A 19,726-nucleotide genomic window follows, 5' to 3' on the forward strand; every position below is an offset into this window, starting at 1 on the left:
GTATAAAATAAAATGTCTTCGTACGAGTTTCCTTTGTCTCTCGGTTCGTCGATTTTAACACAATTCGACCCCATCTTTTCGTCTGAAACTGTCCCTTTTTGAAGAAGAAAAAATTTACAATCTTCTCCTTTTTTTTTTTTTATGAAAAACGAAAATGAAAAAAGAAAAAAACGTTCGTAACATAACCGAACTAAATTGAAAACTATCAGCTTTGTATTCCAAATGTTATCGCATTTTGGTCAGTTCGTTTTAAAAAGTAGTTCTCTTTTTTCACTTTTCTGCTAGACATCAGTGATACGAGAAAAAAGTAGTACAAAAAATCGTAAGTGAAGATCACTCTCGTTATTTACGAAGATACTCTTTTACAAGGATACTTTATCATTGTTCACGTGACGAGGGTGTAAAACGAAGACAACGTAAAAGAAAGAAATAAGCGCAAGAAGGAAAGGTGTTAGATTTTTTTGTAGGAAAGAAAAAGAAACTCGTCTTCAAAAATGAATTTTGTACGACTATACGTTAAAACGATTGATGACAGCGAATTACGTTTTTTTTTCATACTAATTTAATTAAAAGGTAAAAACGTTAAATTTATACATACGAATGTTGGAGCTTGAATAATATTTTTATTTTTAGTGATTTGTGTGTTATATATACTATGTTGCACGTAAAAAAGTTTACTGTTCTTAAGATCGGATTAATTTACTCTCACATTCGTAGATATTTAAATGTAGATGCATATCGCGTGATTTATCATAAAATATTTAAATTGTTTTCATACATTTTATAAAACATAATATACTATTATCAAATTTATATTCAAAAACTATAGAGATTTGATTTTGACTTACGTGAAATTAAATTCGAAGTTAAAAGGTTCTGTTATATTTCAATATGTTATAATTGCATAGTAATCAATATAAGAATCTAACGTGTCGTTAAACATTCATTTCTTTTTTCTTTTCATATTCTGCAAATTCAAAAGGAAATATTAATGAAATATTATTTGTAGATATATGTTAATACTTCCTAGGTCTAATGAGATAAGTTAGAAATTGTGGAAAACAAGTGGAGTGGTAGGAACTATTCATTAAATAACCAAACTACGTGTACGAGAACGAATGAGATAGGATTAAACGGAACAAGTGTTCCAAATTTAATATCGTATAATGAACTGTATTACGTAGAAAAAAAAGTAGTCAAGCTGGTACTCAACATGACCGGCTTTCTCGGTTTAATAATGACGCTGATATCTGTATCGAGATAGAAATTAATCACGACGAATACAGCTTGATCCGTATATGTAGGTATTATTAAAAAATTCGAGGACTTGGAAAGATTCTCAGAGAAAAAAAAATATACAAGTTGCTTCTGTTTCAACGAAATTAACCGTCTAAAATAAGTTAACCGTTCTAATGCTATTTTTAATCATATAGTCAATCTACGAATATTCGTCCATTTTTCGACGATCGGTTCGATCCTGATAAATATTTTTCGAATGGTAATAGTTCGCAGACAGTCCCGATTAGACAATTTCAAAGAAAATAAAATATAAAGGGTGCAACGATCGGAACTATCTAAACGTATTTAGGTTACGATGAGAAGAAAAAGAAGAAGAAGAAGTAGAAGAACAAGAACAAGAAAAAAAAGAAAAAGAAATGGAGTGAGAAGAAAAATGGATGAGAAAAAGCTAAACGAGAGAACTAAAAAGAGAAAAAAGATAACGAAAAAGAAAGATAGAGAAAAGGTAAAAAAAAAAAAAAAAGAAAAAAGGAGAAAAACGTTCTAACGAGAATTCTCTTCGGCCGTCGAAGTCGCTAAAAGCTACGTGACCTATTCATCCCCGATGCACAATTTGCGAAGTTGCATTCAAAATGGACGACACACGTACGAACCTTACCCAGGATTATCGTTATCGAGATTCATCTCAGGTATTTTGCCAGAGGGAAGCGAAGCCAACTATCGAATTTTCGCAACAGGAAACCTCAGAGGCTATAATCGAAAATTATTTTGCGGCTGGCAACGTTAATTCGATTATAAACTAATGCGGCGAGTCGGCCTATCAAATTAGCTCACCCAATCTATTCTAATTCTAATCCTAATTCTTCTTCTTCATCGTCATCTTCTTCTTCTTCTTCTTCTTCTTCTTCTTCTTCTTCTTCTCTTTCTTTTATTTCTTCTTTGACTTCCTCTTACTTGCATCGACTAACTTCGTTGAAAAGAATGAAATTAACCAGACTTTCTTACTCTATATTTTCACGTCTTCTCTATATTAGATATAATTAAATCGTCTTTCATTTCTTGTGCCGGCTTTCCCGACTTTTCCTCTAAGAGAATCTTCTTTTACTTTGCATATTGGGATAATTATCACCGATGGATAACTAAATTAGTGATATTTATTCTTTATGTTCTTAAAAAAAAAAAAGAAAAAAAAAAAAAGAAAAAAAAAACTTTCCTGAAAATATTACACAAAGTGAATTATTTCATATCGATAAACTTGGAAATAAAGTTTTTCTTCGACACCATTTCGAGTCATTAATCAAAAATCTATCGCGATAGAAAAACAATCTAATTTTCCGAGTTTCTTTCTCGTTTCTTTTTATTTTTATAAATAAAAATAGATATTAAAAATATGCCGAAAGAAAGTTATTTAATTAAATGAAGCTTGTCGCGGATGACCCTACTATTGTTATTAGATTAAACGAGAACCATTCCGGTCGATTTTCTTTCAATTCTGGTAACGTATCCGTGATAATGTGCGCGTGTTTCTGCATACATTCGCAAATTTAATGAATATTCGGAACAAGGATTATAGATTAATAATATGTCGGACTGAAAGCATCTTTCAGAATAACGAAATAATTTGCTATTGGTCAAATAACATAAACTTTCCAAATCTTATTTAACATCGTATTGTTATAAAACGTATTCGGTTGTATTTAATAAATTTACGAATGCATTATTCCAAAATATTGAACAAATGAACAAAATTAAATACCTAATTATGTTAGACATTTTTTTTCCTTCCTAATTTTCAATAAGAAATTATTAATAAGAAAAAAATTGTTTTTTTCAATATAAACATAAAAATATCAATGTAAATGTTCAACCTTTTTTCCTTTCGTTGTTGCTTCTTCTTCTTGAAGGCCTTTTTAACTCTTAGAAGTAGAAAAGCGGCGCGATCGATGGTCAGGCCCGGTGGGGCCTTGTCGCCGCTCGACATCCTGCGTCCCAATCCTCCTAAAACCTGCAACAATTTATTTTCTTTTTAAATAAAAAAATATATATAAAATATCTCTTTATATCGTTTACTGTGAAAATTCAAGAATAAAAAGTTATTACTGTAGATACATTGTAAGCTGTTTTTTTTTCTTTTTATTCATATTTTAAAAGCCTTAAAAAGTTTTTCATTGCGAGCTAGTTAAAATGCACTGTTAAACGAGATCAAATCATATTGAAATATGTTAATGCATTTAAAATATAAACAAACGTAAACATCGAATATATATCATAGTAGATTTTAATAATCATTTAGAAATATTCGTTGCATAATAAAATCCATCGTGCTGAAACTGAATCAGGTACACGTCGAGTTGATAAATTTTTCAACTTATTTTTCTCGATAATAAAGTTTTATGTAATACATAAATTTTATTCTACATTTTATTCGATTTACTTAGTTTTTACATTATACTATTGGTTACAGGACATTCTGTATTTTATATACGCATAATATAACAACGTTAATAACATATTTTTATGAAAGTCTTATAAGGAACATATCTATAGCCTTGAAACAAACATTTGTTTACCTAATTATAGCCTTTGTTTACGATAGGAAAAGAAAGAGAGAGACAAACTCGTATGATAAATTCCCATTTCGTTTGTTTTTTCGTCACACCCACATACTCGTGACGATAATGACACAATGGCGGCTCGCACACTTCCACAAATTATGTGTTCATTGGCTTCCGGCTTTCTATATTATTAGCAAAAAAGAAAAAAAGAATTTGTTTTTTTCCCTCAAAAAATTATTTTGTGAAATATCTTGCTACTCTTTTTCCAATACTTTTTTTATACGTGTATATACGTGTGTACGCACATACGCGTGTATGTGCTATGTGTATATACATTCATATGTAAATATATGTATCCAGTTAACTACAAACCGAGAAATTAAACATCCAGTAAACAGGTCATTCGAGGAATTTCGAGATTACGTACATTAATCCATCTAACTGGAAGCTTGCAATCGATATTAGTGATCTACCCATTTGCAAATGCTAATGTGTTTCAATGTGAACGAATGAAAGATCGACAGATTCGATTTAGTATCATATCACATACTTTCGACAGATTCCTACACGATGGTACGTGATGATGCTGCAATCCAATTTCAACAGAAATTTGATCGAGACATTTTTAAAGAGAAAATAACACTTTAAATCCATTTACGTATAGATGCGAATATTTAATGATAAAATTAGATTCGTCATTCTTTCAAATAATACAATTTTGTCGAGTAAAAAAAAGTTAGATTAAGAAAAACCAATTGTTAAGTACAATTAGAATATATATACAATTAATATAATATATTAATAATAAACGATAAGAGAAAGCAAAAAATGAATAAATACGAAGTTAAAAGTAGAACGTCTCTAATTTGTGTCCACTTCGTTCTACGTCCACCAAGGATATATCTATGTGCCTATGAATGTATGCGAAAGATAAACGAGAGATGACACAAGAAAACAAGTCGCCAGGAGTCTGATTGTAAGTAACTGTGTTATAAATTGTGTCGCGAACTCTGTAACAGAACACACGTAGGTGTATTTACGAATATTATATGTACATACATGGATAAATATCAGACGAAAAGCTTTTCTTCGTGAAAAAAAATATACAATATACAAAATATACAAAAATATACAAAAAAATATACAATAAAAAAATATAAAAAAATATACAAATATACTCTACTGAAATTGATGTCGTAATATTTTTAAGAATATTAATAATTTGTTTATTTTCCGTATACGCGAATGCTTATTCATTTTTAAAATATTGATGAAAATTTAATAGAATATTTCTCGCCTCTGTATTAATGTTCCCGGACTGAACGTTCGTATATTTTGCTCTTTACTTTTTCTTCGCCAAGCAACAGAGAAAAAATGAGAGAGAGAGAGAGAGAGAGAAGAAGAGAATGGAGAAAAAACGTGAATAAATCACAATGCATTATCGAGATCATTTGGCCACGGGACACCGACGATGATCGATGTTGTGACCCTTTTTACTTCAAATCAAACATTTCTACAAGATAAGTAGACGACTCGTTCTATTAATTCTGAATAAAAAAAGAAAAAAAAGAAAACAATCGTTTATTTTGCCTCGAATTTTTGTTCGAAAAATCAAAAACACCGATTTATTGTCAATCAACAAATATCTCTTATTAAATTTAATCAATTAAATCATTAGGACTTCTTCTGAAAATGTACTGCTTGTAGTTACATATGATATTTGAAATTCAAGATCAAATAATGAATCAGAAATCTGTCCGGAGATTCGATTCGCCGGGATAGTGAACAAACGTAAAACGAAAATAAAATTGAACAGAGAAAATCTCGTTTCGATGGGAACGCATAGACGACAACGGGAGTCGTTTTAGTTGATACAGATAAACCGTAGAAAAAGTGTCGCGTAAAAAAGAAATAAGAACAAAAAGTTATTATTTTCTTTATTTAAACTTAATCTCCAACCGAATCTAACTTAAATATAATTCAAACACTCCGTGTACCTTTAATGTTTTACGAAATCATACAAAATACATCCTTGTATTTGTCTACAATATCGATAATAATATAAATAATCATAAATAATTACAAACATGCTACATGTAATATGCAAATAAAGACTCAACTTATACAACACGTATTTATATATATGTAAATGTATTCAGTTTTATTTACGAAGTTTATCAGCCTTGTAAAATAGAATGATTCACGCATTCTAAAATAGAAACGTAATTTATCTTGGATAATATAAAAAAAAAAATCACATAAAATTCTCTTGTTCTTCTTCTTTCGTTTCTCTTCTCTTCCAATAAGCTAATAAACTGTAGATAAAAAAAATAAAAATAAAAACAAAAAACTATAATTCTACACCCATTGAAAATATTCGCATCGAACTTCGCAATATATAGTAAATTTTCGTAAAAATTCAAAGACATTTGCTTACTTTATCTTTCATTCTCTCTCATACTTTATCATTCTCTCGAAAAGATAATCGAACGTCAGGCAGAGGATCGATCGATCTGTAAGGATGTATCGTGAGAACTATCGCATATACCATACATCGCTTGAAAATAATATTTCTTTGCCGCGTGGCGTGCACAAACCAGGATCGATAAAACTGCGGTCGTTACGTTTTCACCTGCATACGCTCATATATTCGCTCATTCCTATGTAGCATGTGTTTACGTGTGGCGTAGAGCAATAAACAGAAACAGCATTGGTTGATGGTTTGTCCCTTTTTCTCTCTTTCTGTTGCACACTCATTCTGTTTCTGTCTTTCTCTCGTTAGCCACCATTCAACAGTATATTGAAATTACCCTCAACTGATTGAAACTTTATTGAAACTCTGACAAATTGCGGCAAAGTTACATGTACCTCCTACAACCTCCCCTCTCTCTCTCTCTCTCTTTCTCTTTCTCTATCTCTCTCACTCATTCTTACCAAACTGTAATAATTCTAGTACGAGACAAAAGTTTAGAGAAAGAGAAGAAAATGAATTACAACTCCAAACATCAGGACTCTTGCTCCTCTCTTTCTGTCTCTCTTTCTGTCTCTCTTTCTCTCAAACTATTCACATCCTATAGGGCCCTCTTAACTCATTCGCGTATCTACAAGTGTATCAAACGAGGACACACCTCGTTCCTATGTAATTTCTATCTCCAAGTACGACATATCCTAAAACTTGTCTAATGCTACCGGACTCCCGTTGTACCATCTAAAACAGTATATATACTATACGATGATGAAAACATTTCAACACATTTCAACTCATTTCATTTCATTTACAAAAATTAATTTTCCTTTTACAAGTTGAACTCTCATAAAAAAAAAAAAACTAGTAACACGGTATGGTATTACAAGCTTTTTAAACATTTATAATATTTATAACAAACAAATTTAATATAGGTATATTATACTGAAATAATACCAGTATATAAATATTTTTACTCAAAGGAATAATATTTATATAATATTTTGAAATGTTATATCCTTTGTCGTATTTTTCATGCGTATATGTATTTAAAATAAATTTCATATTTGTTTTTTTAATCTGTGTATGTATGTACAAATATTGTTTCACTTATCATAACTTTTACGATACTACAAAGTTTTTATTTCAGTAATCCAGTCGATACCAGAATGTCAAATATTTTTCGAATGTCACGCAATATTTAAAAAAGTTTTTTTAATACTTTTATGTTACTTGTAAAAAGATTTATTTTTCATTTCACCTAAACATATTACTCCTATTACTTTCCTTTCACCTTTTTGCTATAATCATATATATCTTTCTATTATTTTTATTATCTCTTTTAAAAGAGATAGAAAGCACGGGTTGAAAATAATTATGTTATCATTTACGTTTTTTTCGACAATGTTATGAGAACGGATAAAATGTTATAACTGTTATAGATATACCGAATCTTTAGAATTGATAATACATCAGTTTCATATCAATTTTAGCAAAACGAAACCTAAACCGAAACCTAAACCGAAACCTAAACCGAAACCTAAACCGAAACCGGAACTCATATGGACGAAAACTTTTATATCCAGAACAGTTTTTACATTCTGTTGGTACTCATTACTGTTTAACAGTCAGAACCAATATATAACAATTTTTTTTTAAACGTTTCAATCTTTGACAAAAGTCATGCATTTCAACATTATCATTTGCGAATATTCTGGTAAAATGAAATTCGTACTACTGGGCAATCGTTCGACCAGAGCAACCTGTCTCTCTTTCTCTCTTTCATTCTTTATGTCAATCTTTCTCTCGCATTTTCATTAAATGAGTACATATACGTATATATACCTACACACAATCGTTTGACGAGGCATTATGTTTCTCCAATATAACCAAGTACAGATATTTACTTTTCGATCTACACATATTTGTCTATCGAATGAATCAATTTTCGAAAATATCGATTAATTTAAGGATTTACAATGCTGACATTTTCCTTCTCTCGATTTTCTTTCATTTTCAAACTTACTAAGAAAATATAAAATATTGAATATTTGCATACTGCGCGACACTGGCAATGAGATGCAATTTAGAATTATCTGAATCGATTAAAAATACAGCATAGTTGCATCGTTTATTTTAATTTCCGCAAAAAAGTTTTCATGGAATTCATTTTTCATATTCCTGCTTCGACATGTTTCCGCTCGAATAGTTGCATCTACTTATTTCGTTTTAACTTTTATCAATACTGCCATATTTGCGTGTGCTTATTTGTTCTAATTCAATTATTTTTTAACTTTCTTAGTTGGTACGTGAGAAGTTGCTCGTAAAAAATGTCAAGAATTTTAATCGATGCAGAAGCGATATGACAAACTTGGAAAATGTTTGAAATGCCTTAACGTTTGACGGAATTGCATGATCATCAATTTTAAGCTCTCTAATCCGATGCGTTATATTTGCGATTCGTTCTAAATATCGAACATAATTGCGCAAACGATTTAAACGATTTTTTTTTAATAACCTGCAGTCGTATTAATAATACGGACCAATTAATTATTTTATCATTACCATAGTGTTAACGATTTTTTTCATTCATATTCATGGTAAAAAATAAAAGTAACAAAAAATAATAGGTGTCTATTTTCAAAAGTTTGATGCATAATAAAATATCTAACTTATCCTCGCGACAATAAATTTATAAATTTGCATTATTTTACAAAACTCTTTTAAATCATGCAGCTAGTAGTAATCCCCTTACTTGCGAAAGTTTCACAATGAATTCGTAAAAAGCATCCTGAGATATATACATATACATACTACTTTTTCAGCATTTTAAGGTAATTTTGAAGCATTCTCGTCGATATTCTATCCGTAACGGCTAAATAATATTTAAAAGGAAAGAATAAAAAATAAAAGAAATTATTCAAAATGTTATAAGAACGTAAGATATTGCAAAATGTTCTATAATATCATAATATCGATATATTATATCAATGGATACTATAAATATTATATTATACATATTCATTCAATAGATCACGTATAAATATAATATTAAAAATCGAAAATAATGTAGAAACTGATAATATATATCAATTATTATTCAAATATAATAAATTTAAGGAATAAAGACAATAGAAGGATCATTTTAAGTATCTCATAATTTTTGTATTATATCTTCATAACGAGGAAGTAACTTTTAATACTCTGTGAATTCTTAAAATTATGTTCTCTTCATTCAGAGAAAATATAAAATATAAGAGAGATTTTTCATAACGTCTGCTCATTACGTTTTACAATATCACATGGATATTATTTTTATTAGTAGAAAATTTTTAATGAATTACGAGATAATCATATCTCTAGCGACAACCGACAGCTTTCACACATATTGACAGGTCGAAAGTAAATGAAATTTTGCTCGTTAAAAATTTGTACATAAATTAATTGGTTTCCTAAATAAATAGATAGTTACATTTGTAAAAAGAAAAAAAGAAAAGAAAAAGAAATCAAATCTTTTAATTAACAATTATTTTCCGCAAATTTACCGAACGATTCTTTGATCTAATTCAAATTCAACAGCGATCTTATATCAAATTTTAAAAGGATCTTGTTCCTGCGGTAATGTTTATTTTGAAATATTTATTTTTATTATAAGTCACAAGATTAAATAATAACTACCTTATAATTCCTACCTTTCAAGCTAGAAAATAGTGAACGAGATAACGAAACGAGGATTTAACTAGAGTGGAATTAAACTACGTGCTTTAAAACAAATCCTAATAATTTAAAGTTAAATTCTTCAATAATTATTTATCATCGTTATTTCTACTTTAATTAGTTTAACATTATAAAGAAATTTCCGATTAAAGATATTATTTTTTCAAGCCTAAAAATGTTATAACCTACGCGTAGGTACATTATTCACTTTGACTAATTTGAATTTAATCAAGTGAAATAATTTAAATAAAAAACAATTCATTTAGAATGAATGTAATAGTCCCACATACTCTATTTCAAATATGGCGTATCTCGAAGGTATAAAAACTTTTCATATCGGACCTTAATAAATTTTCGATTTATGTTCGACTCAACAGGTTTATAGACTTCGAATCACGCGTTTCGGATATACATTTGAAATACCATGTGAGTCGTAAACCAAACGTCGAGTTTGTGCCGTTTTAAACTGCGTCGCTACGAATTTATGCGACGAGAAAGATGTAAAGAAAAAGATAAATAGATAGAGAGAGAGAGAGAGAGAGATATTGACTGGGTCATTAGTTTAAAAATACGATTACCAAATACGTAGATAAGCGTACAAATATGTAAACGAGAGAAGTTTAAGGATACTGATATGAAGATAGGGACATTTTTATAGAGAAAAATAAAAAGGAAAAAAGAATAAAACAAATGGAAAAAAAGCTTCTTTACTTAGGTAGAAAAAAAGGCAGGGAATAAAAGTCGACAATAGAAAGAAAAATGTTATGTCTCCTCCCTTCGAAATAAATTTTTTCTTTTCTTTTTCTGCTTGTAGGAACATATACACACACAGATGTTCTTATTACCTCTAAAGGAGGTAGAATACCTTGCTGGCTTATAATTACGATTACGAAGAGAAAGAGAATAGAAATGTAAGGGATACCATTAAGATCTCGTGACAAACTGAAAGAGAGGGAGATTGTCTCAAAGAAGTTCAGCAAACATTCGTCAACGTTAAAGGCTTCTTTCTTTTTCTCGTCCACGCTTTCCTGCAACAGGAAGAAGAATAAAGTAAAGAAGAAGGTCGAAGAGTCTAAGGATTAAGGGCGAACGAACGACTGATGTAAACAGAGTCTGATTTACGAGGATTTGCGGGACTCGGTCTTCTGGAAAATCCGATGTGCGAACCTCGTGTCCCCGTTAAATTCATTTCACGGGCTAACAAGTACGATTAGTATAGAAAATTGCAATGAAGTGTAAATAAGGAAATGCAAAGTGTCACGAGAAGAAAAAAATCATAGGCAATAAATCAAAGATATTGTATTCGTTAATCGAATATATAATACAATTTTCGAGAGAGACATTTTTTTCTTATTCCCTACATCAGTGTTTTGTGTGTGCATGCGTGTGTGTATATTTGTGTAAGATAAAGAATTAATAAAAACTGATTAAATATCCTACCGAACAAACATTCTGTTCCCTTTTCAGTCTCAGACGCAAAAACATTCTCTATCTTTTTAAAGGATTCTCTAAGGTCTCGTTCGAATTTAAATTGAACGAATTTCCAGCCGAGATAAAATTGGAAAATTACAACGAAGGAGAGGTAAAAGTTACGTAGACGACTTATACGATCTATACACGGAATATTTTTAAGTTTATTGAATTACGTAAAAAATCATGGTGACATGAAGATTTTTTTTTTAAATTTCATGGATGTCATAATGATGGAATAAACATTTTTATCATACCTGGATTGCGAAAATAATTTGAACATCGAGTATTGAAAATAAAGTCATAAAAAGGTTCTCGATTATTCTCGTAAATAAAAAATATTCAATAAAAAACGTAACATACATGTGAATATGTAATTTTTTTCGCAACATATTTCCTTTACCCAGTGTTTCGCGTCAGAGTAATCAGTGAATATTTTTGTTGGACAAATTCTAACTTAAATTTTCTTTACAACGTGCAATATATATTCTTATAAAAGAAAATATGTGAATTAAAAATTCTAGATTGAGATTTTAAAATGTTCATCTAATTTTAGAACGAATATTCAGAAATATTCGTTGCGCAATACTGTCACATAATTTTGCGAACTACACTCAGAGATCTAATTCGCATCAAAATGGTCTATCTCTCCTCAGAAGTTTAGACTTTACGTAACAGCAGCGATATATGTTCGTATGCATGTATTTATCTGTATACTATATATATGTTTATATCGTGTCTACACTAACAAATATTATTACTGTTTCATATATAATATTACGAAATTATTCCGTTTTGTCTGAAATTAAAACATCAATGTATTTCATGACGTTTCACCATAATATTATAGAGAAAAAAAATTCAAAGGAACATAACTTAAACAATACCCATTAATTTTAAAAACAAAAATATATATATATATATACAGATATATCAGTTGTATTTTAATTAATATTCGATATTATGTGAATATTATTATTCATAATGGACATTATCATTTCATGAGATCATGATCACGAAAGGAATGTCACGTACTTAACAATGTCTTCGAGGGTATCGTATCATGTCCTCGACCACTATGACTGAAACTATTCAGGACAACTGTTTCATCGACCGCCATATCGGAACACCGTGAAAATTGAGGGAATCCTCAACGTGAGAGGACATTCAATAGTAAAGGATGGTGAATCGATAATGCATAACATCTTCTGCATTTTAATATGGCCATCTTTATCTCTCTCTATGTTGATTCATCTTTCTATGCAATAAGTATCTGTATTACTTCTACTCAGATTTTCACAAAAGTTAGTCGACTATGCAAACCTAAATAAACTTGTTACAAAACAGTATTCAATATTATTTTACAATTTAACAATTATCAAAGAAAATCGAACTTGATTGATCTCTTGACCCACAAAAGCTTCGAAAGTATTCCAAAAAAAAAAAAACTCCAATTTATCTTATACCTTTTTCCATCTTAACTTTCTTATACTATCTTTGGAAAAGGAATTTTTCGAAAACTTTTTTCGACGCAATGACTTTAAAAGAAATAATATGATATTCGTGTGGAAATGGATTGAACTTGTCATCAACGAAACTTATATGCTTTAGAAACATGATCTAAAAATATTTCAACTCTTGCTATTGACAAAATATAAGCTTCTCATACTTTCGATAAACTTTCACTATTGCATATTTTCCTTCCGACTTATCCTTCTTACTAAATAATTTTCTTATAAACGGAAACATTAGATTTCCTTTAATAACATAAAATAAAAAAATTATAAATAATATCTTACGATAATAAATATTTAATTAAATATACTAGCAAAACAGTGTGTATGGGCGTTTCGAAATTTGTATTTTGAAGCTAGTTTTCGAAAAGTTCTTCGCATTTATTGTACCGGACATTAAAGAAATTGACTTTCCATCATAAAGATAAAGATCTATCAAATATCTTATTTCCTATATTCGTTTTATTATTTCTTATTTTCCTTTTCATCCTTTATATCTTTTTCTCGATCTTTTATCCTTCAATTAAAGTCCAATAACTATCCGTTTTTTAACCATCCTTTAACGCTCTTCATTTTATCGATATTTAGATATATGTATGTCAAATAAATAAATATGATATACTTTTATATTTACACAATCCATGGTAACAAGGTTCACAAAATTACAAACTGCGACAAAATTTTCGACTTGTTAAAAGCACGGGTTAAAAAACAGTTATGATATCGGTTTCGGTTTGATTTTTCAAACAATTATGAAAACCAACGAAAAAGTTTTAACTTTGTCAAATCCTTCGTTTCTGTATCGGTTATAATTCGGTTTGACATAGAATCAATACATGATAGAATCGATATATGATAGAATCGAAAATAACTTTTATAAAACCGATATGGAACTGATATAGCATCAATTTTAAAGAACTAAAAATAAAATTAATATGCATAAGAATCAATCAATTAATAGAATTTGTAACATTTTTTCTAGTGCTTATAAATGTTTCAGTCATAATCGATATACGTACAACAGTTTGAAACTTTTACTCCCGAAACAGTTTCAATCTTTGGTTTAAAATGAAAAAATGCTTTAAACTCCGAATCCTGCATGATTATCGATCGATGTGTTGTGTTAAACATGACCTTATTCTTTTCCAAAGTGCTTTCGAAAATAAGAAAAAAGGTGGAAAATAAGAAAATAAGAAACTTAGGTGGGGGGCATTGAAAAATAGGAAATTTGGAAGATTCGACGGAAATTGAATTTGAGACATTCGCAATGATCGTCCGTATAGAATACAAAGTAAACGGAGAACGATACTGTTGAAAAATATTTGTTGATCGTCTCGAGATGATCTATGGAATTAAAGGAGTGGAACGAATGAGATCGGTGAAATAATATGCTCGTACTACTGAAACTTACGCCAACAAACTTTTATTTTACAAAAAACTTAATCACCACTGCTATAATATTGTAATAAATTTATTCATTTTATATTATGGATTTATTGATAAATTAAAAAAAAAGAAAAAAGAAAAAATAATAAATAAAATTCACTTATTTATCGTTTATTATCAAAGTATATATACTTATCTACAAATTAAAGTTAACTCATCTTCAAATATTTGAATAGCATACTTTATAATATAATTATTTTTCTATCCTCTATGTGATTCTCCTACTTCGTTTAATACGAATTTCATAAAATGAACGATTAACGGAATGACTATCTACGAACGGCGAAATTATATGCTTGTACTACTGACAATTCTATAGAAAGTCCCGAGAGAAATTTAATAGGTATAAACTTGGAATCGTCAAGACGCTTGCACGCAATATAAACGCATACAAAGCTGTAGAAAACGTAAACGTGACGAATGGTCGAACAAGTTTATGACACCATGGTGTTGTCGATGAAAAGTGTGTGCTATAACTCTGCTAATAAACCTACGTCATTCGTCCCTTAATAAACAATTCGAGTTTCAAAATCACGTAATGTTATTTCCGTGTATGTGTGCTTTCACGCACACATATATATATATAGATTCAAACGAGTAGACATTAAATAAACTCAATAATATATTGCTACGTCCTTTGCTTAGAAAACTTGGTCAAGAGAGTAATAATACACTTCAAGACATCCGAAGTTTAGGTTCTTCAAATTAATAATACATTATTGGTCTTGCATTCATTATATTAAATAATCTTCGTATATTTTAATATATATGAAAACCTGTGGGCGCTAAGAAAGTTCAAAAATTACGTAGGTGAAACTGAAATGGAATTTATATATTAAATTCTATTCATTAATTAAAACGAATTCATTATTCTATTATGTAAATATGTGCATAAAAAATAACCCTTTCTGTTTCTAAGTCTGAAACATAATATATAAAATTTCGTTTCATTTCATTCACTTTTATCGCTAGATAGAGGATTTCATATGATAAAAAGTAAATAGATATGATTAAAACGTCAAAAACCAGAGATATTATTAAATGTTTTTCTTAAAAAGTTATGTTAATGTGATGGATAAATCATTCATGATAGATTTGAAAATATAAACAACTAGAGTAAATCCATGAAGTATTTACTGAAGTAGGTGCTCCTCTAGAGTATCGAATATTTTATCATTTTTTTTCATCCTCTCTTATAAAAGAATACAAAATACGTGTTCGTAGTCTTGTTACAAAGCTATTAGTCCAAGGTGGATATTCAATGTGGGTTTTTACTTCTTAAATGAAAATAAGTATTGCTTTTATGATGTAATCTTAAATATAAAAAAGAAAAATAAGAAGAGTGTAAAGAGATGAACCTTTCGAAAAATACTAAAATAAAGTTTTATTTCTTTTCATTTGTAAGTGTTATTCGAAGTAAATCCTTACTTTGAAGTATCTACATTCACTTTAATACGTTCATCATATTGAAATATTTTCAAGTATATTTTATCAAATCTTTAAAAGAGAATTTTTATTTTCAAACGATTTCTTTGTAAACGAACAATAAATTAATTAAACTGTTAGAAAATTTGTTACAATTGCTTTTATCAAATTATAAAACTTTTAATTACTTTGCTTCAACATTTTTTGTAACAACAAAATCTATGATGTACGTAATAATGAAAAAAAAAAATTACTTAGAATAGAAGAAATAAATTTTATATATAATATATTATATTTGAAGTTTATACACAAAAAAAGCCTTATGTAAATGCTAACATCCTATCTATATTACATTACGTTTGCCAGATTAAAAATGAACTTCGTTTATTAGCTATGAAAACGAACGAAAAATGACGTAATTTCCTTTTAAAGTAAATTCGAAGAAAAATAACGTAGGATAATCGATCGTGTGTGTTCGCTTAAGATTAAACTGAGAGAAGGAAAAATGATAAATTTATCTAAAAAATAATATAATTCGATAACTATGACGAATACGAAACGTTTTATAAAAGCTTATCTGAAAATTTCCTTTGGTTTTAGGATATACACTTAAGTAAATAGATCGAAGAAATTTTTTAAAAACGAGATTATCATAGAATCGTTCATCTTTGTCATCAATTGTAAAAGTGCTCAACGTTTCTTTTTTTTCTCCGTAGAAAAAGAAATAAAAAAAAAAGGCAAAGAAGAGATAATCGTAGGAAAGGCAAAAAACGAAATCCTAAAACGAAGTGCTGGCGTAACGCCAGACAGAAGGATGGATGCATACCTTTGTTCGATGGCGAGCTTTTTCCACTGACACAAACCAACTGTAGTATCGAAAATCCACCATAATGGTTCACGATGAAAGCGAATACAGAAGTGATATCAAACCAGAAGAGCTCGAATAAAATGTGTGAAAAAAGTGAATTATCAATACATTCTAGTACAATAGTTTAAATGTATTTGGAATATTAGATTGTTTAATAATTTCTTTCGAATTTTTTTTTTTAAGAGAAAATGAACGAAATAGAGAATTAGGGAAAAAAAAAGAAACATGCAAGGGTATTTACATATTAATATTTGATTTTGAAATTGTTGAGATTATTCAAATTAAAGAACGTCCAATTAAGTTCACATTCGTTAGCATAAAAGAGCAAGGTCTCTTTGGCACCCTTCATTTCTCTCTTACTTTCCGTAGTTTAATAATTGAGGTTATTTTAATTAATCGTTGCAAACCGTTGTATTTAATTGAACGCCGTTTTTAGGTATTAAAACCGAAATAACCTATTCGTTACAATTTGCAATCAGAGAGAATTGCACTTTTTCTCTTTTTCCTTCTGTTTCTCTGATCGTCCTCTCGTTTGCAAAAGACACCACAAGCAACTACTATCGTACTATTCCTACGATCTGCAAACAAGCCTCGGTTAACAGACGAATCTTGATTCAAACGGAATATCGTTCCCTTAATAATTGTCGTAGCTTTGAGATTCGTGTTTTTAAAATCAGATTACGATTGAATCATGATCGTACAATCGCGACATAGATTGGATTGTAAAAACTACCGTAGAATTTCTAAAATATATTTTTATTGTTAATTCGAAGTTTTAGAAATTTTCTATGAAAAATTTAAACGATGTAAAAGTGAAACAAATAAAATTTTCAACCTAAAAATCGACATTTTCATTTTTTTATCTTTTTTTTTTTATTGAAAAATCGATGCCGTATTATTACAAGACTTCATTTTTTGTATATAAAATTAGAATGAATGAGTAGAAAATTTTCAAGCGTTCGAAGAATCCTCGGTTTATCGGGGAGGGGTAGACAGGAAACCCAATGAAGTGCAATCTTGAGAAACTCCATTAGCGCGTCTCGACTGCGAATTCGATCGATATCGTACGAATAAAATCGATTCTTCGCAGATTATCGGGCAAACAAGAAACAAGAAACGAGAAACGATTAAAGTTGAAAGAAAAATAAAAATAAACGCCTACCATTCCATAAGAAATCGATGAGTTTTTAGACTAACATAAGGCATCTAAAATCGATAACGCCAATGAATTTATAAGTCGAAGACTTGCGTTTGAAATCTTGTTTAAAAAAATAAATAAAACGATAGAAAGAAAATATTTAAGAGGAAATAGAAACGATAAACGAACAGATTTGAAAAGAAACAGAATAATAATAAAAAAGTTCAAATGTTCAAACGAATGACGAGTAATTCAATTATCAACCAATTGAAATATTACAAAACGTTAGATTTCGAGAGACATTTTAGAAAATATAAAATATATCAAATAATAATCCGTTAAACAATGCTAAGAAAGATTAAAAGTAATTTAACAATTGTCAAGATAATAGTTGAAGTAAAATAGAATCGTCAATTCAATCTCATGACAATAAGTTTAAAAACAATGCGACTTTGCGATGATAGTTTCCTTCCGCGTTTTATGGAACGAGCCGCAAAATTAAAATGAATTTCTTAGATAACTCACCATCTCTAAAGCACCCTACTATTCATCGTTTTCATAATACAATAAATCATCTCAGGATGAAACGTCGTACAACGACTGTATACCATTGTCGAAAAATCTACCTCTCAAAACCCATTCTTTCGACAGAAGGAACATTAACAAAATATGTTTGGGAAGTCATTTCAAATTTTGTCTTCCAAAGAGAAAACAAAAATAGAACGAAGAAGATTTATTACAGGAAACAATGAAATATTACTGACAAACCAAATAGATCGTTTTTTTAGGACAGGGAAAGCTTGAAAGTCTTTCTTCCTGTGATTCTGATTCACACTTTTTGGTAATAGCGTTAAAAGATAGAAAAAAATATTTCCATTCTATTCTTCTTCTTTCTTTTTTTATCTTAAGAAAAATGACAGCGACATGAAATACCACTTTTAAATAATTCATACGATCTCTCCCTTTTAACATTCCTTCTTTACAAGGAGTGAAGGAGGGTGAATGAGGAGAAATGGATGAAGAGAGCCCTCACAGGGAAAACCGAACATTGTAGCATGCGTTTAATCATGAAGAACGAACTCACGGGTTCGTATCACGAATATCTCCAACTTCATTATCGAATCTCTCCTAGGAGAGATGTATTTAAAAAAAAAAAATGTATTCATCTTTCTTTTTTGTTGAATTTCTTTTTTCCACGTGAGAAGGAAGAAAGATACAAAGATTGTACTTTATGTTTTAGCAAGTAACAAAAGATCAAAATTCAATCGATTTCATCAGTACTGACATCTAAAAAGTTATTGTAAATAGAATTTGGAGCAAAACAACAAAAATAATCAAATCACGATCGCGCTGACAATGTAGATATTAATTCGATGCCCTAAGTGAATATTAAATTTAATTATACAAGGCATCGAATTAATTTCCACGCATCTAATAAATTATAATAATATAATAATAAATATTGCAAATGTTTGATCACGAAAAATATTCATAATAATATACAATCAAATAAACAACAAATCACGATTATATATTACATATATAGTTTCTCTATTTTATTTTTCACAAGTATCACTAAATAGATAATAAACTGGAAAAACATAAAATAACATGATCGTATGATTGACCAAATTGTCCAGTATCATTAATATAACATTATAAGAATATATACGTATTGAGCGGTTATCGAAAATTGGCAAAATTATTTATAACCAACGATAAGGAATTTCTTGGAATACACACTTAAGAGGGATAAGCAATTGGTGCGTACTCCAGCCGTCATCAGCAAGATTTGCGGAGTCAATCTATTTTACCGAGCAGACTAAAAATGCTTTCAAGCCGACTTCGAGCTAAGTTTGCTAAGTCACTACCGATATACGATAATGCTTA

The 19,726-nt window shown here is 29.3% G+C and overlaps 1 protein-coding gene across 4 annotated transcripts in view; it reads right to left on the bottom strand.

Annotated features, from left to right (window-relative positions):
- The window catches only part of LOC122524904, an 88,880-nt gene that overhangs the window by 66,743 nt on the left and 2,411 nt on the right, over positions 1-19,726 (bottom strand). For all 4 annotated transcript variants that reach the window (XM_043647405.1, XM_043647404.1, XM_043647402.1 and 1 more), the window contains exon 2: positions 3,108-3,244. In XM_043647405.1, coding sequence (XP_043503340.1) covers positions 3,108-3,244 — 137 coding nt within the window. The remainder of the gene's footprint in view (positions 1-3,107; positions 3,245-19,726) is intronic.

This window comes from Polistes fuscatus, unplaced genomic scaffold, assembly GCF_010416935.1.
Source record: "Polistes fuscatus isolate 324 unplaced genomic scaffold, CU_Pfus_HIC Scaffold8, whole genome shotgun sequence".
In the NCBI taxonomy this organism is placed as follows: domain Eukaryota; kingdom Metazoa; phylum Arthropoda; class Insecta; order Hymenoptera; family Vespidae; genus Polistes; species Polistes fuscatus.